General features: G+C 46.2%; 1 protein-coding gene across 1 annotated transcript in view; it reads right to left on the reverse strand.

The window, feature by feature from the left end:
- Window positions 1-1,214: 1,214 nt before the first annotated feature.
- Window positions 1,215-26,543, reverse strand: part of BLMH (bleomycin hydrolase) — a 67,053-nt gene continuing 41,724 nt past the window's right edge. The window contains exons 11-12 of the mRNA XM_040423395.1: window positions 16,543-16,612; window positions 1,215-2,464 (exon numbers count right to left, since the gene is read on the reverse strand). Of these exons, the coding sequence (XP_040279329.1) occupies window positions 2,316-2,464; window positions 16,543-16,612 (219 nt within the window). The 3' untranslated portion in view covers window positions 1,215-2,315. The remainder of the gene's footprint in view (window positions 2,465-16,542; window positions 16,613-26,543) is intronic.

A 26,543-nucleotide genomic window follows, 5' to 3' on the forward strand; every position in this document is an offset into this window, starting at 1 on the left:
CTAAGACTAACTTTGCACATTTTGACAGCCGCCAGACGTCTGATTGCGAGCATTCGGAAGAGATCTGTCTCACCTGTACAGCTTGATCTTATTGCTAGTATTGCTGAGGTTAGAAAATGAAGCATCTGGCAGCTATGCTGGCCAATCAGACTGATCGATTTGAGAAAGTATGGCAATTATGGGATGAGTTTTTTGACTCACACGCTTAAACATTAATGGTACCAGTCTCTTATCCCTCCTTCCTTCATCTCCTTTGCCTTGTCTTGTGGTGTCTTCCCCCTGTGTACGAGTTTATTGTTTATATGGCTCTTTAGTGACAAACATCACAACTTATGGAATACTTTATTGTATTTTGCCAAATAGACTTTGGTTCATGTATCTTGCAAATATTCAACTGGTATCTTTATTGTTATTGGATTTATGTTTCTTCTTTGATCATCTATGCATTTAATGGACAAATGTTTTCTTCCATTGATATATTACTGTAATATATAAAATACTTTAATAAAAAGACAATAAAAAAAAAAAAAAAAAGTAAGGTACATGATGTAAATTGTAGTGAAGGTCTTACCAGTGTATTTGTGAGAGTTATAACCTCCCTTCTGATCCTCAGCTGTGTCATGTGACCAACACTCGGCCTCTCCAAGGCAGGAAGTCAGATTCTCTTTTCATTCCTATAAGACTGACATTGAGGCTCTCATTGGAATACAGAAATACACTGTCTTCTTGTCCACCTATAAGATGCTGTATCAGTTGGAGAGGCAGAGTGTTGGTCAAATGACAAGGAGGTTATGACTATAAATACAGTTACTGATAAGAACATTACCTTCACTACAGTTTACATCCTGTACCCTTATAACATGACAGAGAATAAATAATTTTTGTGGGAATGCTTCTTTAAGACAATCCATAATTCCTTTAAATGTGCACAACTGCACAGTTACAAAATAAGAAGCCTTTTTTGACTTTGTCAGAGTAAAATTGAAGAATCTCACACATGGTTTTATTTAAAGACTGAACCCGTTAAATAAGTATTTAACATTTGGAATACATTAAAACTACCTATAATGACATCGACTGATCGGAACACATCTCATAATTTTTTTTTTTTGCTAGACTACATTACTGAGACAGGAAATAATAGCAGGACAAACTGAATGTATTAAAAGAAAAAAGGCCAGTCTGGGTTTCAAGTTAATATTTCTTTTTTTTTTTTATTAAAAAGCACCATCTAAAATGATATAAAGAGAAAAACAGAAGAATATAATCTAAAAAAAAAGCCACAGCTCCTGCTTGTCTGGCTGCACAATGATGCCTCAATTCCATCCAAATTAGTAAACCAAAATGTTCACTGCAATGGACATATTAACCGTATGATGAAACTCTGTACATCTATGTGCCCTGCACTCATAGGTGACAATTACGATATCACATAACCAATCATAACATATAAAAGTCTACTCTTCCTAATAAAAAGAACAGTGTGATCCCAGGTCATTGTAATTTTTGCCCTCAAGAGTCCTCGGAGACGTGTAATATATTCAGGTAATACTTTAAAGGGGTTGTGAGCTGCCTCAGCCTTGCACTAAAGTTGTGAATCCCCAAGGAACATCTAGGGGCAGGATGTGGCACTTTGAAGTCTTCTGAATGCATCCAAAATAATAAAAAATAAAACTTCACTAAAAACACACAAAAATAATTACACAAGACACCATAATATAGATGAGCAGGGCTCAGTAAATTACCCCCAAATCGCAACACCTCATCCGCCCAACTTGATGAATCCATGGCACAACTTACTGCATAAGATAGCAGTCAGGTGTTTCTTTTCCATCCTATTCTTGTATGCTCAGAGGGTACATTTGGGATGGATTCCTCCAGATTACCGCCCATTTGTCTCAGTTATTATTTTCTTTTTGTCACAGATTTCCAGTTGCCCTCTACAAGCAGCAAGCCAGAATCTATACTGGTATATAATCTTCTATAAATCATTCTAGGGAAAAGTTAAAATTGAATTTCAGCATTTTTGATGTCTGCCAAGATCGTAACATAATCTGTTGGACTGGTCACGAGAAAGGAAAATTAAAACAGAGATACTGATCTACCAATATCACTGAATGAGCTAGACACAGGCGTTGTTCCTGAGTGGTGAGTTGGAGGTATGGCAAACCCGTGGGGTTTGATGCCTTTCCTCTTCTTGTTCTTGGTTAAACATGCAATGTTTGGTTGAAATTATTGTTCCAGTGCTAAACCGAGGACATTTTTATCTTAATGGTGAGGGGAGGACAGTGGGAATAAATGGAATCCTTTCTTCTCTATGCCAAAGCACCCATAGGGTCCCAGGCTGGTAGCTCCACTGGGAGCTGCTTCAGCACCTTTAAAACTTCCTCAGGTACGTGTTTCTTGTCCACAACCACTTCGTAGACGTACTCCGAGAACCATTCATCAGTCATGATGAGGTAACCTAGGCAGAAGCAAAAGCATCTTAATTAGTCATAAGTCACCTAGACTTGTAAGGTAATTATTCGATGCCATACAGCAAGCAGATTTATTCAGATGTCTAACATTTTATAAACATTAGGTCATTTTACTCAAATATTATGCTCTATATACATACAGGACTATATATGCGCTCTTCAGGCATATACTGAAATTTATAACACAGGGATAAAACCAATAAACAACCAAAAGTACTAAACTGAGAACCCATCTGTGGTACTGGGGCCTTGATCTCGGAACTGTACATTATAGTACTGGTAGAGAATTCATTATTCACATTTTTTTTTGGAGATCTAAACACCCTTGAGCTTACACGCCAGGCAGACACAGAGCAATGTAATGTCAAGTTGATTCAGCTACAAAGATTAAGTTCTTCAAGAAATGCCAGAATCAGAGGGGATATGTTCCTCTGATAGGCAGAATGCCTGTCATTGTGCTAAGTTGTTTTTGCAGAATACATTTCCTTAGAGAATCCCACCCAGATTCCTGCACAATTTAAATTAGGCTGAAAACAAAAACGTTTGGAATGTGAACACTTTTCAAAGACGGTAAGAGCATAACCAAGTTTACAAAAGCTGCCAACCGGGCAAAAGCTGAACCACGTTTGGAGTAATTTTTTGTGATTGACTACTTGTATCAGTGGTTTTTGACCAGTGACCCCCACAACTGTAGGAAAAACTACAGTTCTCATCATGCTGGGAATTGTAGTTTCACATCAGCTAAAGGGCTACATGTTGGAGGTCATTGATTTACCAAAACCTTAAGTACATCGCTAATCGTCTGAATGCACCAAATGTGATATTACCACTATGGTTCAAGATGAAGAATGTAATGTAGATGTTTTAAATTGTCAAATGTTCTTTACAAAACCTGAGAGGAGACCTCATGCAGGGGGTATGGGATGAAACCAAAATGTCTACCCCATGTTAACACTAAGGCTGAGCGTGATGAAATTTCTTTTTAAAACTTTCAATATACATTACAGTAGTGTTCAAGAAAATAGCAGTTTAAAAAAGCAAATTCATTTCCATAAATGCAAATGCACTGGAAATACTACACATTCAATTCTTAATCAAAACGATAACCAAAATGTATCCAGTTTATGTTAACCAGTTCCGGACATTAACTGTACATGTATGGTGGAAGTCCGGTCTTTAAAAGATGGCGCATGCATAGGAAATGGCGTAAAAACATAACCCATAAAACTGTGGTGGAATTGTGTTTTTTTTTTCGCAATTACATCCAATTTTCCAGCTTCTCACTACATTGTATGTAATAGTATATGATGCCATTAAAGAGTACCACAAAAAACAATCCCACATACAGCTATGTGAATGGAAAAACAAAAAAAGTTATGTCCCTGGGACGGAAATGGAAAATTGCAAGGCCCAGAAAGGGTTAATCTTTTACAGAAAATAAAGTAAAAGGAATATTAGGCTGTTCAAAAATAGCAGTGCCATTATTTTTTTTTTAAAAAGCAAAAATGTAATGTATAAGCAAAAAAATGTTTGAGATTTCCCTTTTCTTTAAATTACTAAACTAGCATTTAGTGGCATCTGAGAACTGCTTGACATCCGTGTTGCATGGAGTGGATCAACTTCTGGCCCCTCTAAACAGGTATTCCAGTCTAGGACGACTGGACTGCATTCCACAGTTCATTTGCATTTTTGATGTCACACACACGTTGAGGTTAGGAGATTGCTGATTACTGGTGTGTTTTGGGTCACTGTTGTGTTGAAACACCCATTTCAAGGGAATTTCTTCTTCAGCATAGGTCAACATGATCTCCTCAAGCCTTTGCCATTTTAGCCATCACCACTTCCCACTGCGTCTTTCAGGTTTTGGTTGCCACAAGGCATTAGAGATCATTTTAGCTGAGCAGCCTATAATTTGCTGCACTTCTCCATATGTTTTTATCTCTTCAATCAACTTTTTAATCAAAGTATGTTCTTCATCAGAACAATGTCTGGAACAACCCATTTTACCCAGTATTTCAGAAGGAAATGCACTATAACCAACATGTGCAACATTTACCACCCTCCTACCTAAAATAACCGAAACCTGTTATTCCACTAAATGAATGACTTCACATTCTAAATAAAATGAGCTAAGGCTACTTTCACACTAGCGTTCGGAGCGGATCCGTCTGATGTTTCATCAGACAGATCCGCTCCGATAATGCAGACGTTTGCATCCGTTCAGAACGGATCCGTCTGCATTATTACTTAGAAAATTTTCTAAGTCTGAAAGTAGCCTGAGCGGATCCGTTCAGACTTTACATTGAAAGTCAATGGGGAACGGATCCGCTTGAAGATTGAGCCATATAGTGTCATCTTCAAGCGGATCCGTCCCCATTGACTTACATTGTAAGTGTGGACGGATCCGCTCGCCTCCGCACGGCCAGGCGGACACCCGAACGCTGCAAGCAGCGTTCAGGTGTCCGCTCACTGAGCGGAGCGGAGGCTGAACGCTGGCAGGCGGATGCATTCTCAGTGGATCCGCCTCCACTGAGAATGCATTGGGGCCAGACGGATTGCTCAAAATCTCACAATAAATGGCCCCATTCATCCTCTCCTTAATACAGTGCAGTCGTCCTGTCCCCTTCTCAGAAAAACACTCCCAAAGCATGATGTTACCTCCTTCACAGTAGGAATAGTGTTCTTGGGATGCAACTCATCCTTCTTTTTCCTCCAAACATGACGAGTGAAGTTTAGACCAAAATGTTCTACTTTGGTCTCATCTGACCACATGACTTTCTCCCATGCCTCCTCTGGATCATCCAGATGGTCATTGGCAAACTTCAGATGGGCCTGGACATGTGATGACTTGAGCAGGGGAACCTTCCGTGCAATGCATGATTTGAAACCATGACGGCGTAGTATTCTATTAACAGTGACCTTTGAAACTGTGGTCCCAGCTCTCCATGTCATTGACCAGCTCCTCCCTTGTAGTTCTGGGCTAATTCCTCACCTTTCTTATCATCAGTGATACCCCACGAGGTGAGATCTTGCATGGAGCCCCAGTCCGAGGGAGACTGACAGTCGTCTTTAGCCTCTTCCATTTTCTAACAATTGCTCCAACAGTTGATCTATTTTCATCAAGCTCCTTGGCAATTGCCCCGTAGCCCTTTCCAGCCTTGTGGAGGTCCACAATTTTGTCTCTGGTGTCTTTTGACAGCTCTTTGGTCTTGCCCATGGTAGTAGTTGGTGTCTGACTGACTGTTGGGTGGACAGGTGTCTTTAAAGAGCTCAGACAGGTGCTACTAAGTTAGATTAATGAGTTGAGTAGAGGTGAACTTTTTAAAGGCACAGTAACAGGTCTTTGAGACAGAATTCTTGCTGTTTCTCAGGTGTTCAAATACCTATGTTCAGCAGTGCAAGACAAATAAATTCTTTAAAAATCATACAATGTGATTTCCTGAATATTTTTTTTTATTCTGTCTCTGAGTGGGAATGCACCTGCAATGTGAATTTCAGACCCCTCCATGATTTCTAAGTGGGAGAACTTGCAAAATCGCAGGGTGTTCAAATACTTCTGTTCCTCACTGTATGTATTATAAAGTATGTTTTGTAGAGTAGGATGGGTTTGAGGGTACCACCATTTCAATTTATCAGGAGGCCTATTTTAAGGTGGCATTTCCTCTAATGCGCTTATCTTTGCTTGTGTAAGGGTGCTGCTTCCGCAAGCTGATAGATTCCTATTTCCACATGGAGATTTCAAAAAATTACTAGGCTTTTCCTCAGTTCCGGGTCAGATTTAAGAGGAAGTTAGTTCCCCTTCTCCATTGTTACTCTGTTAGCAATGCGCTTCAAACTTGATTAAAGCAGAAAGGAAAAGAACTAGTGCTAGATCAGGCCTTGGTGTAGACATACAGTACAGACCAAAAGTTTGGACACACCTTCTCATTCAAAGAGTTTTCTTTATTTTCATGACTATGAAAATTGTAAATTCACACTGAAGGCATCAAAACTATGAATTAACAGATGTGGAATTATATACATAACAAACAAGTGTGAAACAACTGAAAATATGTAATATTCTAGGTTCTTCAAAGTTGCCACCTTTTGCTTTGATTACTGCTTTGCGCTCTCTTGGCATTCTCTTGATGAGCTTCAAGAGGTAGTCCCCTGAAATGGTTTTCACTTCACAGGTGTGCCCTGTCAGGTTTAATAAGTGGGATTTCTTGCCTTATAAATGGGGTTGGGACCATCAGTGGCGTTGAGGAGAAGTCAGGTGGATACACAGCTGATAGTCCTACTGAATAGACTGTTAGAATTTGTATTATGGCAAGAAAAAAGCAGCAAAGTAAAGAAAAACGAGTGGCCATCATTTCATTACTTTAAGAAATGAAGGTCAGTCAGTCAGCCGAAAAATTGGGAGAACTTTGAAAGTAAGGGCTATTTGACCATGAAGGAGAGTGATGGGGTGCTGCGCCAGATGACTTGGCCTCCACAGTCCCCGGACCTGAACCCAATCGAGATGGTTTGGGGTGAGCTGGACCGCAGAGTGAAGGCAAAAGGGCCAACAAGTGCAAAGCATCTCTGGGAACTCCTTCAAGACTGTTGGAAGACCATTTCAGGGGACTACCTCTTGAAGCTAATCAAGAGAATGCCAAGAGTGTGCAAAGCAGTAATCAAAGCAAAAGGTTATATACATAACAAGTTGTTTCACACTTGTTATGTATATAATTTAACATGTGTTAATTCATAGTTTTGATGCCTTCATAGTCATGAAAATAAAGAAAACTCTTTGAATGAGAAGGTGTGTCCAAACTTTTGGTCTGTACTGTATGTAATGATAAGCGGGCCAGCAAAGCTAAATGGCCCTGCATATGACCTAACGACCTAACTAGCAAGTTTTTATAGCTGCTTCAGCCAACATATAAGGCAGAGGCCATGGTGGTGATTTGAATAGCAGGGGAGGACAGGGCAGGGAGAACAAACTACCAATGTAAAATTGATAGGAGGCTCACACAAAAACGAAATGGATAGTGGAGGGTTCACTATCAATTTGGGTCACCCGATCCCAATATAAAAAGAGAAAAATAGATAAAGAGAGATAGGCACTCCTCCTTCTGTAATGTATTTAGTACAAGATGTATAAAAAAAAATTATTATGATAACCGAAACCAACTAAATAAATATAAAAACAAAAATTAAAAGTAAAAAAAATAAAATCAGCATGATCCAGTATTACACATAATGAAATAAATTAAATAATATCCCCAAAATATCAGTTAATGACGTAGCATATAAGGGTAATTCATGCAATAAAGTTGTAAATCATGATAGACATATATTTGCATAATAACTATAACCATACAATCATGTAGTAAATTTAATATTCGTTCAATAATCAAGGTCTCTTGTAATTAATTACCCAAAATCATGATTAATCACAGTATCTTATAATTAATATCCAGCAAATAGATTTGTTATTTTGTGTTCATGACTAATCTTTTTAATAATAATAAACACTATTAAAAAATCAAATAGTAAATGATTGATCTTCTTCATGATAAAAAATACTAGGGCTGCAGCTAACGATTATTTGAATAATCGATTAGTTGTCGATAATTTAATTGATTAATCTGAAAAACACCAAAATTACAAAACAAAGAGGTTTATATGATTTTACTTGAAAAATTATGTTCAAAGGCCATATTAAAATAAATTGTGGATGGCGCTGTTATGGGGGATCTGTGGATGGCACTGTTATGGAGGGGATCTGTGGATGACGCTGTTATGGAAGGGGATCTGTGGATGGCACTGTTATGGAAGGGGATCTGTGGATGGCACTGTTATGGGGAGGGGATCTGTGGATGGCACTGTTATGGGGAGGGGATCTGTGGATGGCACTGTTATGGGGAGGGGATCTGTGGATGGCACTGTTATGGGGAGGGGATCTGTGGCACTGTTATGGGAAGGGGGATCTGTGCACTTATGGGGAGGGGATCTGTGGATTGCACTGTTATGGGGAGGGAATCTGTGGATGGCACTGTTATGAGGAGGGGATCTGTGGATGGCACTGTTATGAGGAGGGGATCTGTGGATGGCACTGTTATGGGGAGGGGATCTGTGGATGGCACTGTTATGAGGAGGGGATCTGTGGAAGGCACTGTTATGGGGAGGGGATCTGTGGAAGGCACTGTTATGGGGAGGGGGATCTGTGCACTGTTATGGGGAGGGGATCTGTGCACTGTTATGGGGAGGGGATCTGTGGATGGCACTGTTATGGGGAGGGGATCTGTGGATGGCACTGTTATGGGGAGGGGATCTGTGGATGGCACTGTTATGGGGAGGGGATCTGTGGATGGCACTGTTATGGGGAGGGGATCTGTGGATGGCACTGTTATGGGGAGGGGATCTGTGGATGGCACTGTTATGGGGAGGGGATCTGTGGATGGCACTGTTATGGGGAGGGGATCTGTGGATGGCACTGTTATGGGGAGGGGATCTGTGGATGGCACTGTTATGGGGAGAAGATCTGTGGATGGCACTTTTATGGGAGGGGGATCTGTGCACTGTTATGGGAGGGGGATCTGTGGATGGCACTGTTATGGGTAGGGGGATCTGTGCACTGTTATGGGGAGGGGGGATCTGTGGATGACACTATATAGCATCTTATGCTATATGTGTCATCCACAGACCCCCCTCCCCATAACAGTGCACAGATCCCCCTACCCATGACAGTGCACAGATCCCCCTCCCCATGACAGTGCACAGATCCCCCTCCCCATGACAGTGCACAGATCCCCCTCCCCATGACAGTGCACAGATCCCCCTCCCCATGACAGTGCACAGATCCCCCTCCCCATGACAGTGCACAGATCCCCCTCCCCATGACAGTGCACAGATCCCCCTCTCCATAACCGTGCCATCCACAGATCCCCCTCCCCATAACAGTGCACAGATCCCCTTCCCCATAACAGTGCCATACACAGATCCCCCTCCTCATAACAGCCCCGGCCCTGCTGCTCACAGCAGACTATTCTGGCAGTAACTTTTATTCAGCGCATCTTTATTACCTTACAATGAAGCTCCAGTAACAGGCAGAGCGGGCGGCGGCGTAACGTCACTCACTCACGTGACGCACCTGCTCCGCCCACTGTATGAATGAAGTAGGCGGAGCAGGCGCGTCGCGTGAGTAAGTGACGTTACGCCGCCGTCCGCTCTGCCTGTTACTGGAGCTTCATTGTAAGGTAAAATAAAGATGCGCTGATTTAAAGTAAACCGCCCGCAAAGCAATGAATCGGCGATTATTCGATAACTGGATTCGTCGACAACGAATCCCGTTATCGAATATTATCAATAAAGTCGATTAATCGTTGCAGTCCCAAAAAATACTATTGTAAACTAAAACTAAAAACAGAGAAGAAGTTCTTAGTGGCTATGGAGACCTTTGGCGCAATTTTTATTTTATTTTTTATTATTGCACTGTACTCAATTTTGAACGCACGTTAAATCATCTGCTGGAATTTTCGCAAAGGTTTACAGCTATACAAAATGGGCCCAGTGGTTATTTATGCTGTGTTGGAACTACACCCAGAATGTTTGTATTTGCAGATACAATCTGGAGTAAATCTGCACCAAGTTATAGGAGGTGTAAACTTAGGCTACTTTCACACCAGCGTTTTCATTTTCCGGTATTGAGATCCGTGAGGGTTCAGGAAAAACGCTTTCGTTACTGATAATACAACCATCTGCATCCGTTATGAACAGATGCGGTTGTATTATCTTTAACGTTTTCTGTTATGTCAGAGAAAACGGATCCGTCCCCATTGACTTGCTCTGCATCCCAGGAAGGAAAGTAAACCGCAGCATGATGCGGTTTGCTCTCCGGTATGAGAACTGAAAGTAATGCATTTTGGAGCACTCAGTTCTGTTCTGTTCAGTTTTGTCCCCATTGACAATGAATGGGGATAAAACTGAAGTTTTTTTTCCCGGTATTGAGACCCTATGATGGATCTCAATACCGGAAAATATTAACGCTAGTGTGAAAGTAGCCTTAGAGAGTTTTTTTGGCACATGGACACGTTTTTTGGAGCATGAAAAAAATCTGGTGCACAGACAAAATTCTGGTAGAAATCTGGAGCAAAATGTATAATACTCCAAATATATAAAGGTCCATGCGCCACAATATTAAATTTGTCTAATAATTTTACTGTGATTTGTATTCTTGGTGTAAAATGCGACACTGTTAGTAAATCTGCCCCAGTATTACATTTAAAACAGTCATCAAAACTCCACTTAATTTATAGATAGGTTTCTCTATTATTGAGAGCAGGAATCATAACATGGTCTCCAATATATATCCAGTGAGGGCAATACTACAAAGAAGCGTTCACCTTTATATAAGACTATCCAATAACAAGCTATAGAATTGTTCCTTTAATCTCTGTGGCGCTTTGCAGAGCTCCAGACAGTCTGCGCTCCAGCCCTGAACCTCTACTAATTAATAAAGCTGTTAGACATTGCAAGGATTTGAGGATTTGCCATTGATTACAAATCGTCCAGGCCATTGCTGGCTCAAATGCATAAACGTACAGGCAATTTCAATTTACCCTCCCCAGACACAAGCTTTGTATCCATGATCTGGTATTTATGACATAACTATCAGGACATTGTATCCTTGGCTTATAAAAATACAGCTACACTGTTTCACCAAGTGTCCGGGGAGCCAAAATGTCAAAGCAATCAGGTTACATACATATATACTTTTACATAAGGGACCGGATTCAAACAAACATATGCTTTCACAGCCTGTTACAAAGACTATTTTTTTTTCAGGAGAACGTTCCTTTAATCCATGTCCAATAATCGTCAGTAATAGGTTTCAGGACCAAAGGGTTAAAAGTAACGCTTGTTTCATATATGAATAGTACAAGTGAATATAAGAAACTTTGTAACATATCTTATCAGAGAAAGATCCTTCCTTCTCCTATCAGTTTCCTCTCCTGATCCCTTCCTCTTCGCTAACTCTCAATTCACTGCTCAAATCTGTCTTCAGTGAAGTGTCAGATTACATAGAAGTCTATGGAAAGGGGAGCGGGGAGGAGGAGAAGGGAGGGGGAGAGATACAGACTGCTGTTGGTTTTTAAAGGATAACTTTCATATTATTTTTTTTTTCTATAATTGGATTTGTCTCATTACGTTTACATTAGTGCCCTAGTTTATACTTATGGCTTAGGTATTAAATTACCATGTAATTCCTGCATGTTCGGTCCTCCCTCTGGCATTTTAGCTTTGCCGCTAAAAGAGCGTTGTTAGGTGTCCTCCATCTCCCAGCTTCTTCAATCAGAAGACTGAGGACGTAGAAGTGGGCAGTCCCGAACCCTGCCTGCTCGCTCCCATGTGAACCCGGAAGTTACTTTCTGCATAGAGAGCTGTAAATCACGTTCTACTAAGCATTACACCAGGTAGCTAGCCACAAGTGTAAAAAAAAAGGAAATATACATAAACATAAACCCCTGCACTGACGTTCAGCAGCGTGGCTCTGATCCCCTCAGTGAGTGTTGAGGAGATCGGGCCGTGCTGCTGTGTTTCTGTGCCCTGATCTCCCCTTCAGGATGGCCGAGCCGGAGAAAATTGTTATTTCAGACAGAGAGGCAGTCCATCCCCCCACCCCTCCTCTCCCCCGCAATTGAACAGGATGGCCGAGCGGTTTAGTAGATTGTCAGCTGTAACATACAGCTGACAATCTACTGTAACGGCCGACATCAGTGGATGTCTTCCGTTTAACCCCTACCTTGCGGTGGTCTGTAGGGACTGCTGTATGGAAGGGGTTAACAGTAAGGAGCTCTCCCGTCCCCCCAACCCTCCCGACACTGCGCTGCTGTGGCAGCGTCCGGATTCCTCATAGGAGAGGGAGGGAGATCTTTTTAGGTGTCCAGGCTGAAATGACGCGCAGCAATACAGCCACTTGCTAAAATGTATGGGCTCTCAGGAGGAAAAGGGCGTGTTGAAGTGTGGACAACTCCAATTGGTTGAGTTGAGGCAGCGAGTACCTGAGATTAGCACAATGCGTTCTGGGTAGTGAGGGAAGGCAGGCTTAGCCTCAGGGTGAGGGAGAGGCAGAATGAAGTCTGGTGAAGAACGGTTGCTATGAACGGAATCTTCTTAAATATGGGGTAAGTGAGGAAAAAAATTTGTGATCATGGATTATCACTTCAGTAGTAACTACATATGTGAAAATTTAAATTTTGAGTTAAAATATGACAGTTATCCTTTAAGTATTTTAATGTCTACTGCTGTGTAATGTCCTCTATTACTCCTGCTGCTTCTGAGGTTGTGCTACAGAGAGCAGAATCTCCTGTTTCTCCATGTCCTGTGTCTGGGCAGACATGATTCAAGCTAGTCTCTACCCACCAGCTCAGACTAAATTAGAATTACTGACGGACTGCTAAGGGAAAACTGATATAAATGCCAGATACAAGTCACGATTTAGGAGGTATTTTCTTTTCTTACGGAGAGCGCCTTAAATCGGCGTGAAAAGTCTTATAAGCCATACATGCTCCTCTGGAATTCTAGGAAAATAGTATGCAAATGAGCTCTTAACAAGCTCTGTCTCTGATGCCACCAGATGTAAGGCAGCTATCCTATAAGTCAATGTTCAACCCTTTAAACAGGCCTTGAGACATGACTCAGATAAGCCAGCACCTCATCTGCAGACAGCCACCTTCTTCTCAGATACAATGGCCAGAAATCGTGTTATTCCTCATGTAACTCACGTGGCTGCCTATTCTGAAAAATTAACTGAAATGACAATTAGGTCACATTCACACGACTGTATTTTTGGTCCGCATCCAATCCACAATTTTTTTGTGGATAGGATGTTGATCCATTTATTTCAATGGGTCTGCAAAATATGTGGACAGTACACCGGCTGAAATCCACATCTGTATGCCCATTCCGTAGTCCCGCAAAAAAGAGGTCCCATTCTTGTCCGTTTTGCGGACAAGCATAGGCATTTCTACAATGGATCTGCAAAAAAAACGGATGTCATACATATTTTTGCTGATTCACGTATTGTGGGCCGCAAGATACATATGGTTGTGTGAATGGACCCTTACACTTCTAGGCCCTGATTTATCATGCCTTCAAAAAGTCGCAAAAGGGGGCTTTTGCGACTTTTTCGTCTCACTTGTGCAAACATTTTGCGACTTATTTCATTTTTACACCACTCGCTCCAGTTTTGAAATATTGGTGGGAAAGTGGGTGTGGTTCATTTATGTTACTGGGTTTCACTTCAGATTTATTAGAAAGTTGTAAAAAAAAAAAAAAAAAAAAAAAAAAAAAAAAAAAGGAGCAATATTCCTTTTAGTGGGAGGATGGAGAAGGAAAGATGGAGGAGCTTTTCTAGACAAAAGTGTTAGGCGTAAGGATAACGCAAATTGTCCTCAAATTTTTTTCAGCATTCTCATTTGTGTAACTGTTGAAACCGTAAATAATCCTAAGGGTCCATTCACACAACCGCGGCCATTTTTCCGGCCGGCCACGTGCACCCCTCACAGTGTTGTGGACACGTGTGCTTCCGGATGCGAGGACGTATCCTCTCTTTGGCCGCATCTTGTGGACCCGTTAAAAGTCAATGGGTCTGCACCACGATGCACACGGCCGGTATCGTGTATTGCGGATCCGCGGTTTGCAAAACGGACAAGGTCATGTGAATAGGGCAGTGATGGCGAACCTGTTAGAGACCGGGTGCCCAAACTGCAGCCCAAAACCCACTTATTTATCGCAAAGTGCCAACACTGCATTTTATCCTGAATACTACAGTCCAGTATAGTATATTTTCCATATACTTTATCATTTAAGTATAATGACCTGCCTACATTCAATGTGCTGTCCATAGTGCGCCCAGCGCTGATGAATGGCTGGAAAAGTCCAGAGTATATTGGTACACCATAGACTTTTTCCAGGGTGCGGGTGCCCACTGAGAGAGCTCTGAGTGCCGCCTCTGGCACCCATGCCATAGGTTCGCCATCACTGGAATAGGGTCTTGTGCTGTAAAAATGTCAAAACTCATGATTACTATGCTTTTCAATACAAAGGAATGTCCACATGCAGTGGAATTGTTGCAGATGATTTTTGCCGCAATTCTGCAGAAAGTGAAGGGAAATCTTTTGCAGCAATTCTATATAAAATTGTAGTAAAATTACTTTAAAAAACGAAACAAATAAAAAACACGCATCTCTCATCCCCGCCCAGCCTCTGTACACCCGGACTCTTGCAAGGATGTCTCAATGACTGGTCATGAAACATGGCCATCACAGGAGGCCCGGATGTACAGAGGCGAGTAGGCAACCAGTCAACAGAGCCACAGAAGTCCCAGGGAGGTGAGAATAGTTTTGTTATTTTTAAACTGCGTGTAAAGTGTTATTTTCCTATTTAAGAATTTCACTGCGGGTCACAGTCAATCTGCGGCAAAATCTGCAACAACTGGCGTCTGTTGGGCCACTGGCTTCCTCCACAACTGGTGTCTGTTGGGCCACTGGCTTCCTCCACAACTGGTGTCTGTTGGGCCACTGGCTTCCTCCACAACTGGTGTCTGTTGGGCCACTGGCTTCCTCCACAACTGGTGTCTGTTGGGCCACTGGCTTCCTCCACAACTGGTGTCTGTTGGGCCACTGGCTTCCTCCACAACTGGTGTCTGTTGGGCCACTGGCTTCCTCCACAACTGGTGTCTGTTGGGCCACTGGCTTCCTCCACAACTGGTGTCTGTTGGGCCACTGGCTTCCTCCACAACTGGTGTCTGTTGGGCCACTGGCTTCCTCCACAACTGGTGTCTGTTGGGCCACTGGCTTCCTCCACAACTGGTGTCTGTTGGGCCACTGGCTTCCTCCACAACTGGTGTCTGTTGGGCCACTGGCTTCCTCCACAACTGGTGTCTGTTGGGCCACTGGCTTCCTCCACAACTGGTGTCTGTTGGGCCACTGGCTTCCTCCACAACTGGTGTCTGTTGGGCCACTGGCTTCCTCCACAACTGGTGTCTGTTGGGCCACTGGCTTCCTCCACAACTGGTGTCTGTTGGGCCACTGGCTTCCTCCACAACTGGTGTCTGTTGGACCACTGGCTTCCTCCACAACTGGTGTCTGTTGGGCCACTGGCTTCCTCCACAACTGGTGTCTGTTGGGCCACTGGCTTCCTCCACAACTGGTGTCTGTTGGGCCACTGGCTTCCTCCACAACTGGTGTCTGTTGAGCCACTGGCTTCCTCCACAACTGGTGTCTGTTGGGCCACTGGCTTCCTCCACAACTGGTGTCTGTTGGGCCACTGGCTTCCTCCACAACTGGTGTCTGTTGGGCCACTGGCTTCCTCAACAACTGGTGTCTGTTGGGCCACTGGCTTCCTCAACAACTGGTGTCTGTTGGGCCACTGGATTCCTCAACAACTGGTGTCTGTTGGGCCACTGGCTTCCTCAACAACTGGTGTCTGTTGGGCCATGGGCTTCCTCACTGACATAAATTGACATCCTAAAAATCCATACCACAGGTCAATTTATAACTTTTTCTGCAGCATATCTGGGTGAAAAATCTGCAGCAATTCCGTCTTGTGTGAACAAGTCCTATAACCTATCATGCTCCGTCATACAAAAGCATGGCTCATTACTGTGCAACACTTCCGTGCTATATCCCATTGGTATACAAAGAGGAGGGGGGTCTGCTAACAAAATTCAAACTAGCCTCCAATCAGGGTGCACAGTTTTGCCACCCAAGACATAACAGCATTTGTTTCTCCCTTTATTTACTTTCTATGAACCTTGAGACAATTTCTCTCCCAACATGTAGCCAACAGTGCAATTCCGGTGGACAGGGAAGTCCGGCACAGGTACTTACCACCCAATGGCAAAGGGAATATTACCAAGCAGTGCTGGCCCGCTCTCTCCAAGGGCTCCAAAGCACTGCATGGTGTGCCTTATGATATGTCCCCGTAACCATCTCCATTGTGCTTTTGTCATTTTATGCACAGTGTCTGAGGTCACTTAACTTGCCTCAAAATGTTCTCAAATAATAACCTACCCATTATTATGACTTTCACTTACCCTTATTTCCACGATCATCTCCCCAGGAATTCTCAACTCGCCATTTTTCATACTCTCCTTCTTGGCCGTCCTGGAAAAGCACACAATGTTAGAGGCTAGCAGGGTGGGAGTATTAATCGAAGACCTGTGAGAACTGATGTAATGACAACAGTTTTCTGAGTTAAAGAGGATCCGTCACCTCTCCTGACATGTCTGTTTTAGTAACTACTTGCATTTTCCATATAATAACAATTCTGGAAAATCTGTTCTTGTGCCCCTCTCGTGCCATTCCCGATTATTTTTTCTACAAGTTATGCAAAAATTGCTAGTAATATGCACTGAAGGTCCAGCTGGGTGTTACCAGTTGGAGGTGTGTCCCTGCACAGTCTGACATTATTCAATCAGTGCTGCCAGTGCCAGACTGTGCAGGGACACATCCCCAATTGGTAACACCCATCTGGACTCACTGCAAACTGCTATCAATTCATTCATAACTTCTAGCAGGAATAATAAAGGAACGGCACAACATAGAGTCATAAGAACAGATGCCCCAGAATTGTTATTACAAAGGAGGAATCAAGTAGTATCTAAGGCTACTTTCACACTAGCGTTAATACACTGCTCAAAAAAATAAAGGGAACACTTAAACAACACAATGTAACTCCAAGTCAATCACACTTCTGTGAAATCAAACTGTCCACTTAGGAAGCAACACTGAGTGACAATCAATTTCACATGCTGTTGTGCAAATGGGATAGACAACAGGTGGAAATTATAGGCAATTAGCAAGACACCCCCAATAAAGGAGTGGTTCTGCAGGTGGTGACACAGACCACTTCTCAGTTCCTATGCTTCCTGGATGATGTTTTGGTCACTTTTGAATGCTGGCGGTGCTTTCACTCTAGTGGTAGCATGAGACGGAGTCTACAACCCACACAAGTGGCTCAGGTAGTGCAGCTTATCCAGGATGGCACATCAATGCGAGCTGTGGCAAGAAGGTTTGCTGTGTCTGTCAGCGTAGTGTCCAGAGCATGGAGGCGCTACCAGGGGACAGGCCAGTACATCAGGAGACGTGGAGGAGGCCGTAGGAGGGCAACAACCTAGCAGCAGGACAGCTACCTCCGCCTTTGTGCAAGGAGGAACAGGAGGAGCACTGCCAGAGCCCTACAAAATGACCTCCAGCAGGCCACAGATGTGCATGTGTCTGCTCAAACGGTCAGAAACAGACTCCATGAGGGTGATATGAGGGCCCGACGTCCACAGGTGGGGGTTGTGCTTACAGCCCAACACCGTGCAGGACGTTTGGCATTTGCTAGAGAACACCAAGATTGGCAAATTCGCCACTGGCGCCCTGTGCTCTTCACAGATGAAAGCAGGTTCACACTGAGCACATGTGACAGACGTGACAGAGTCTGGAGACGCCGTGGAGAACGTTCTGCTGCCTGCAACATCCTCCAGCATGACCGGTTTGGCATTGGGTCAGTAATGGTGTGAGGTGGCATTTCTTTGGAGAGCCGCACAGCCCTCCATGTGCTCGACAGAGGTAGCCTGACTGCCATTAGGTACCGAGATGAGATCCTCAGACCCCTTGTGAGACTATATGCTGGTGCGGTTGGCCCTGGGTTCCTCCTAATGCAAGACAATGCTAGACCTCATGTGGCTGGAGTGTGTCAGCAGTTCCTGCAAGACGAAGGCATTGATGCTATGGACTGGCCCGCCCGCTCCCCAGACCTGAATCCAATTGAGCACATCTGGGACATCATGTCTCGCCCTATCCACCAACGTCACGTTGCACCACAGACTGTCCAGGAGTTGGCAGATGCTTTAGTCCAGGTCTGGGAGGAGATCCCTCAGGAGACCGTCCGCCACCTCATCAGGAGCATGCACAGGCGTTGTAGGGAGGTCATACAGGCACGTGGAGGCCACACACACTACTGAGCCTCATTTTGACGTGTTTTAAGGACATTACATGACATTAAAGTTGGATCAGCCTGTAGTGTGTTTTTCCACTGTAATTTTGAGTGTGACCCCAAATCCAGACCTCCATGGGTTAAAAAATTTGATTTCCATTTTTTTATTTTTGTGTGATTTTGTTGTAAGCACATTCAACTATGTAAAGAACAAAGTATTTCAGAAGAATATTTAATTAATTCAGATCTAGGATGTGTTATTTTTGTGTTCCCTTAATTTTTTTGAGCAGTGTATTTTAGGGTCTCAATACTGGAAAAAAAACTGTTCATTGTCAATGGGGACAAAATGTAACTGAACAGAACGGAATGCTCCAAAATGCTGCGGTTTGCTTTCTGTCCTGGGATGCGGAGCAAAACGGATCCGTCATCACCCACAATGCAAGGATAGGTCATCAGTTAAAAAAATATCAGAAAGCCCTTTTAAATGTCAAACCACTCAACAAGCAGTTTCCAAAGAGACTGTTTCTGGACAAGAGCACGTACCCTGGGAGAACTTATTACCCCCATCCCATCCAATGAGCGGCAGCTTATCTGATGCCTTTGATGCTATTAGGTGAAGTATGAGAGTTAACAAGGCACAAGTCACAAGCTAATCTCCACCAGCAGCAGGAACAAGCTTTTACTGTTGCTCAAATGCAACTGCGGATTTAACTTTGCTCAATCCTTTACCGTCCCTACTCGGGCAGCACAAATTCCCAGAGTGGTTTTCTTTCTTCTGCCCTTATGCTATTTTTTTTAGATAATCCAGATAAGAACCAGAAGAGAACCGCATTCTGTAACCATTGGGGTGGGAAGAATAACAAGCCAGGGGGGCATTGTACAAAAAAGTATTTCTCGCCCAGTTTCCTTGGGGGACACAGAAGACCTTGGGTATAGCTCATCTCCATAGGAGGCGTGACACTAAGTGAAGACTGTTAAGCCCCTCCTCCACAGCTATACCCTCAGCCTGGAGAGAAAGGCAGCCAGTTTTTTGCTTAGTGTCCAAGGAGGCAAGACACTCCCTGCTCTGCAGGGCTGGTTTCTCCTTGTTTAAATTTTAGATTTTTACTTTTTTATTTCTTTTTGTTCCAGATCATCAGGGATAACAGAGTCGCACTAGACCTCTCTGTTCTCCCGGGGTTGAGCTGCGCCAGTGCCGGTCATCCGCACTGCTGCCTCCCCCACAGAAGGCAAGGTGGATCAGGGCAGCCTCGCTCCCCCACATCCCGCCAGCGCAAGGGTCGCCCGCACGCCAAGTCCCTCTTCCAGCGTCCTGCCACTACGGTGCCAGTAGCTGAAGGGGCGACCCTGCTGGAATGGACCGAGGGTGAAGACGGCTGTGGTAAGAGAGTGGCTTCTCCAGCCCTACGTCCCCCACCCCCCACCCAATGGTCTCCTGCGTGCCTGACCCCCCATACTACTGCTGGACCTAGGCTGGCTCCTGGGGTGCCGCAGAGCGGCAATCTGCTCCCTGCCTCCCCCCCCCCCTTTTTTCCTGGCCCTCATAGTACATGCAGCTAGTGGCTGTCAGCCGTCGCCTGCCTTCTCCTCACGGGCACCCCGTCTTTGGGTCCCCCCCCATCTCGCCTGATCACATTGGGCCTTACCGGAGAGTGCAGGACGCTGCAGTGGAGTAAGGCCTCGCCTCCGGACAGCACTAATATTCCGGTGCGGCCGAGCCGGCGGCAAACCGCCATTCCGGGTCCCAGTCTCTTCCGGCCGGCGGGGTGGGCCCCCGCGGCCGGCAAACCGCCATTCCGGGTCCCTGTCTCTTCCGGCCGGCGGGGTGGGCTCCCGCGGCCGGCAAACCGCCATTCCGGGTCCCTGTCTCTTCCGGCCGGCGGGGTGGGCTCCCGCGGCCGGCAAACCGCCATTCCGGGTCCCTGTCTCTTCCGGCCGGCGGGGTGGGCTCCCGCGGCCGGCAAACCGCCTTTTCGGGTCCCTGTCTCTTCCGGCCGGCGGGGTGGGCTCCCGCGGCCGGCATTGGGCTTGACTATGCCCCAGCAGGCCCCGTCCGACCATCGGTGCCGGTCGCCAGGGCTCAGCAAATTTGGTCCTAGGCTTCGCGGCCTGCTGGGCCGCAATTCCGACCGGCCCGCGGGGTGGGCTCCCGCGGCCGGTTTAAAGCGCCATTCCGCCTCAGGTCCCGGCGGTATAACGGGCCGGGCGCCGCAAATTTAGCCCCCGGCTTCGCGGCCTACTAGGCCGCAATATTCCGGTCTCTGGTGGAGGGGGCGGGAACCTCTCCAGGCGCGAATTCTTCCCGCCTGGAGGTTCCTCCGCCCCCAGGGGATCGCACGCCGCCCTCCAGGCCGGATCCCTGTTAACCCTTTGGGTACAGGCCGGCTCCCAAATGGGTCTGTATAGTTGGCCCCCCTTTTTTTCTCAGGTGCCCATATATGGTGGCTCCCCTTTAGCCTTGGAGAGGCTGTGTTTTAAATATATATAAAAAAAAAAAAAAAAAAAAAAAATAATAAATTATTATAATAATAAAATAAATAATAATAGATCACTGATTTCTATTGGACTGCGCAGGACGCTGCAGCCTCATCAGTAGTGCTGCATGTCTGCATGACCTCTTTCCACAGGCGGCATGGTGTTGCGCTCCCAGCCTGCGTCGCTGCTAGGGCATTTCCCCTTTTAGGCGGTTTTTCTTGCATCTTCCAGGATACGGCGCTGGCCAAGTGCATGCGGCCCTTCCGTAGGCAGCATTCATCTTCTCTCCAGTTATGGTGCCTGCCATGTGCATCCCCCCCCCCTCCTAGGCGGGATACTGCACTCTCCCTGGCTGCCGGCTGGCCATGTGCATGACCCCCTTCTTAGGCGGAATACTGCACCTTCACCGGATACGGTGCTGGCCATGTGCACGACTCCCTTCCATAAGCGGAACGCTGCACTCTCTCTGGATTTGCTGCCGGCCATGTGCGTGACCCCCTTCCATGGGCGGAACGCAGCACTCACTGGATTTGCTGCCGGCCATGTGCGTGAGCCAGCCATGTGTGTGTGTGACTCCCTTCCTGGGCGGAACGCAGCACTCTCACTGGATCTGTTGCCGATCATGTGCATGACCCCCCTTTTTAGGCGGAATACTGCACTCTCACCGGATACGGTACTGGCTATGTGCACGACCCCCTTCCATAGGCGGAATGCTGCACTCTCACTGATGTGCTATGATGCACTTATGTACTATGTTACTATGCTGCACTCTCACTGGTTTCGCTGCCGGCCATTTCATAGGTGGTATGCTACAGTCTCATTGGATTCCTGCCGGCCTTGGGTATGCCTCCTTCCCTCAGGCAGCATACAACATCCCTCTGTCTGTGGTTGTTTCCTCGCAGGTACGTTGCTGGCCATGTGCATGTACCCCATACATGGCAGGGTGCTTGCACTCTCGCTGGATCCGCTGTCGGCCATATGCATGACCCCTCTTCCGTGGGCGGTGTACGCACTCTTGCTGGATTCGCTGCCAGCCAGGGGCATGCCTTCCTTCCTCAGGCGACATGCACACATTCTTACTGACTGTGTTTGTCTTTCGCCAGTACGTTGCTGGCCATGTGTATGACTCCCATGCATGGCGGTGTGCTCGCACTCTCCCTGGATGAGATGCTGGCCATGTGCTTTACCCCCCTTTTTTCTGGGCGGCATGCTACACTCTCACCGGATACATTGCTGCCCATGAGAATGGCCCTCTAATATGGGTGGAATGCTTGCGCTTCCATTGGATACGGTGCTGGCCTTGTGCGTGACCACCCCTCATCCCATGAGCAGAATTTGGCACGCTCATGAGATTCACGGCTGTCCTTGTATGGCTGTGCTGGACTTGTACATGTCCCCCTTCATTGGCAGAGTAGTTGCACTCTCGCTAAGTTCAGTGTTGGTGTATTATTGCACATTCACTTAATGCTAGGATACCCCTGTGCATGTTCCCCTTTCACTAGGTGGACCTTCTGCGTTCCTGCTGGATTATAGGGTATGTCCTGCTTCTCTGAAGTAGGTACGGCCTTAGGCATCACTCCCTTTTGGGACCGGCCTTTGCACTCTTGCCGACTGCAGTTTGCCAGATACAATTTCCCCCCTTTTCGGGGCGGACTGCTTGCGTTCCATCGCATGCTATACTAGGCTTGTGCATAACTCCCTTTCAGGTTGCACTTTGCAATTCCGTACATGCTGTGGCACTCTGTGGCGAGCCCCCCCTTTCTCGCTAAATTAACCTTTTGCAGTGAGCGGACGTTCTTGTGCGTTGTTTGGGCCGTGTATGCCTTCTCCTCCTGTAGGTGGGTTGGCCTTCTCACTGCTTACGGGCTGCTCGTACGTATGCCTCATCTACTTCCTGCGGCATACTTTTGTTTTCTTGGGATACGATGCCTGCCACAAACCTTGCACTCGTCTCTAAGGAGTTCATTCTGTCCACCTGACCCGGACGGGCTCTACTTGCTCTCTGCTGCACGGAGCTGGGTGGTACTCATTCATTTAGTTGGCCCTTCATCCCAGGGAATGTTCGTGGTTCCTAGATGCGTGCCCATTCGTCCTTCCGCGGTATTGCTTCCCTGCGCTAGTGGTCACATGGTCGAGAGTGCGGTTGTCTGGATCGCCCCTCGAATTCTTCGTTGGCTCTGGCAGGACTGCGGTTCCCTTGCCTGCTGCAATTTCCTCCTCTTCGGATGTAGTGTGGTATGAGTCCTTCCTCTTGGCGCCTCTACGCTACAGTCTGATCTGCTACCAGGTGCGGGCCGCTTTTCTCGGGAAGGTCACCCAAATTCTCTTGGGTGCTCGATTACCCAGGTCCGGAGGACCTCCGCCTTGGGTTCTTCAGGGTATTCTCCTTCTGCGAGGCGGTGAACCGGGCATCTCACAGTGTAGCAGGGTTCTGCTTTTGAGCTGTCCTATGGCTTCCCTGTTGCCCACTCCTCCGTTCGGTTGGAGGGTGTTATGCCGGCCTTTGTCTCGACTACCTTATCTTGCCGGCTCTGTTTGGCCGCCGCTCGGTACAGATCACTCTGATGTGGCTTCTGTCCCGCCAGACTTCAGAGGTTGTTCCTTCACTGTCCTCCCCTCTGGGGAGAGCATGGTTGTTCATGTGGATGGTTCCGGTGTTCCTTTTGGCCTCGTACTGTCTCCCTTGTTCACACTGGCTGTATTAGCTGTGCCGATTTATCGAGTCTACCGCGTTCTGTCCTCCCGCTGAGTGCAGAGTGTGTGGTCCATTCTAAGACAATGGTCCTGCTGTAGACTTACCTTCTCGGTAACTTGGGGGGACTACCTTTCGGTCCAGATTATCCTTTGATCTCCTACACCGGGACTGTAGAACATGGCTACATCAGCATGGACTTTAGCCTGTCTTGTCCTGGCATCTGGCGGATGCTGGGCGGACCCTTTTGGTTCCTTTCCGTCTGTCCTTCTGCTCCCCCACTCGGGTGGATACGGGACAACGTTGCTCGGGGGCCGACGGGACCAGTTTGTCAACCTCTGCCCGTGTTACTGGTCTGCGCCTGATCACATTTGGTTTTTCGCCCGCTTGCCAGGCGACTCCAGCGGTTTCGCTACTGCCCGCTCCTGGCTGTATTTCGTCCAGGATCTGTCGTAAGACTTATGTTTTTTTTTTTATCTGGGGTTCTGTGGGAAGCTGTGCATTCCCCACTCTGACTTTTCTCTCCCCATGGTTCTGTCTTTTTTCCAGTCCGGCCTGGACCTGGGACTGGGATTCCTTTACTTGAGGTATCAGTGTCAGCGCTGTTCTTCCTCTTCCAGCGTTCCCCGGCCCTCTGGGCCTGTCAAGACCTTCTTACTCGAAATGGCTCTTTGGTTCCTCTGTACTGTCCTTCGGTACCGCCCTGGGAACTACATACTGAGTTCTCGGCGCTCCAATCTTGTCCTTGGAGCCGTTACAGAAGTTCTCTCTACCCCTCCTGTCCTGTACGGTTGTGTTTCTGTATCAGTCATGTCTCTGACGGGTGCCTGAATGGCCCCCTTTTTGTTCTGAGCCTTCTGTCTTTTCCCAGGACAGGGCTGTTCTACATCCCGTTCCTTCCTTCTGAAGGTGGTGTTTGCCTTTCGCTTCAACACTTCACCAATTTGGACGTTGTTTGGGCCTTGCAGTTTTTACTTGGAGATCTCCGACTCTTGTCGACGTTCGGTCTCTTGGGTTTCCTGGAGGTCCGCGCTTAGAGTTGACGGACTCCAGGGTGGTTTTCCTCCGCTTTATCAGATTGGCTATTGCTGAGGTTACCGCACCGAGGGCAGGATTCTGCCTTTACTGTCACCGTTCATTTCACCAGAGCGGTCGGTGCCTCCTGGGCCGGAGGCATTGGGCTTCGGCCATGCATTTGAGCAAGGCGGCCACAGGTCTTCCTTGCACGCTTTACAGAGTTCTACAGGGTGCATACTCTGGCTTCGGCGTATGCTGCCTTGGTCCGCCTGGGTCTGCAGGCGGCGGTTCCTTGATGCCTTCGGGTGCTTCGCCTTGGAGCTGTGGTCCCTCCCCTTTTGGACTGCTTTTGAACGTCCCAAGGTCTTCTGTGTCCCCCAAGGAAACTGGGCGAGAAAACGAGATTTTTGTATAACTTACCAGTAAAATCTCTTTCTCGCTCTTTCCTTGGGGGACACAGCACCCACCCATTCGTTGTTTTTCTCTACACGGTTTCCGAGTTTGTGTTACCCGTTGGGTAGTTGGCTTGTTGGTTCCTTGTTGGACTTTGCCTTTTCTCACTGCTTGGACACGCAACTGGCTGCCTTTCTCTCCAGGCTGAGGGTATAGCTGTGGAGGAGGGGCTTAACAGTCTTCACTTAGTGTCACGCCTCCTATGGAGATGAGCTATACCCAAGGTCTTCTGTGTCCCCCAAGGAAAGAGCGAGAAAGAGATTTTACTGGTAAGTTATACAAAAATCTCGTTTTTACAGAGCAGAGTGGGAGAGGTGTATGGAGGGGGGCATGCTTCAAAATGAGGGCTGCTTAAAGCTTCTAAGGAAAACATAAAGAAGTGAATAAAAAACAGCATCAACTATATTATACACAGCAGATATAGAAGGCAAAACCCACAAACACGCTCGCTGCTTCCTGGACAAAATTAATTTTAAAGGGGTATTCCCATCTGAGAGAATGGGGGCATATCGTTAGGATATGTCCCCATTGTCTTATAGGTGCGGGTCCCACTTTTATGGAGAACAGAGCGGGGAAGGTGGTGGAGGGGTACATCGGGTTTCCCCAGGTCCGGCCACCACAAAGCACTCTCCCCATAGAAGTGAATGGGAGTGCACCACGCTTGGGCGGCCACCGCTTCCATTTACTTCTATAGGGCTGACGGAAATAGCTGACCCAACACTCGGCTAATATTTGGCAGCCCCATAGAAATGAATGGAGGTCGGCTACGCATGCGCTGTGCGCCCTCCATCGCTTTCAGGGCTCTGTTCTCGGTGTAGGTACGGGTCCCAGAGGTGGGACCCGCACCTTTTAGACAATGGTGGCATATCCTAGCTATATGCCCCCATTGTCTCAGATGGGAATACTCCTTCAACCTTTTCCCTCCTACGGACATATCTCGTACATCCTAGCAGGGCGGCACATCAGTAATCAAAGGCATGCTGTTAGGGAATTTAGATTGTAAGCCCCTCTGGGAATAGCGGGTGACAATAATGTCTGTAAAGTGCTGCGGAATATGTCAGCACTATATAAGCAAGAGGAATAAATAAGGACGTATCTCATATGTCCTTGCTACTGATGGCTGTCTCTTAATGCATTTTTTTAAAGAAATCCTGTTTCTTGCAAAGTTACATGAAGGTGGATATGGCTGTCCGTGAATTTTTTTTTTCAATCATCAGGTTGTCTGCTTTAGGAAATATATATGCTAGGTTTTAGGGGTGCACTTATTTTTTGTCTACTCCCTCTATTTTATAGATTGAAATTCTGAAAAAGACCAATCTTAGAGTTTTAGGTGGAGATTTATCAAAACTGGTGTAAAGGAAAACTGGCTTAGCTTCCCATAGCTAACTAACTAAGCCAATTTTCCTTTACACCACTTTTGATAAATTTCTCCCTTAGGGCTTGTTCACACGAAGGTGCTGTGTTTTGCGTTCAAC

This window comes from Bufo bufo, chromosome 3 (assembly GCF_905171765.1).
Source record: "Bufo bufo chromosome 3, aBufBuf1.1, whole genome shotgun sequence".
Classification (NCBI taxonomy): domain Eukaryota; kingdom Metazoa; phylum Chordata; class Amphibia; order Anura; family Bufonidae; genus Bufo; species Bufo bufo.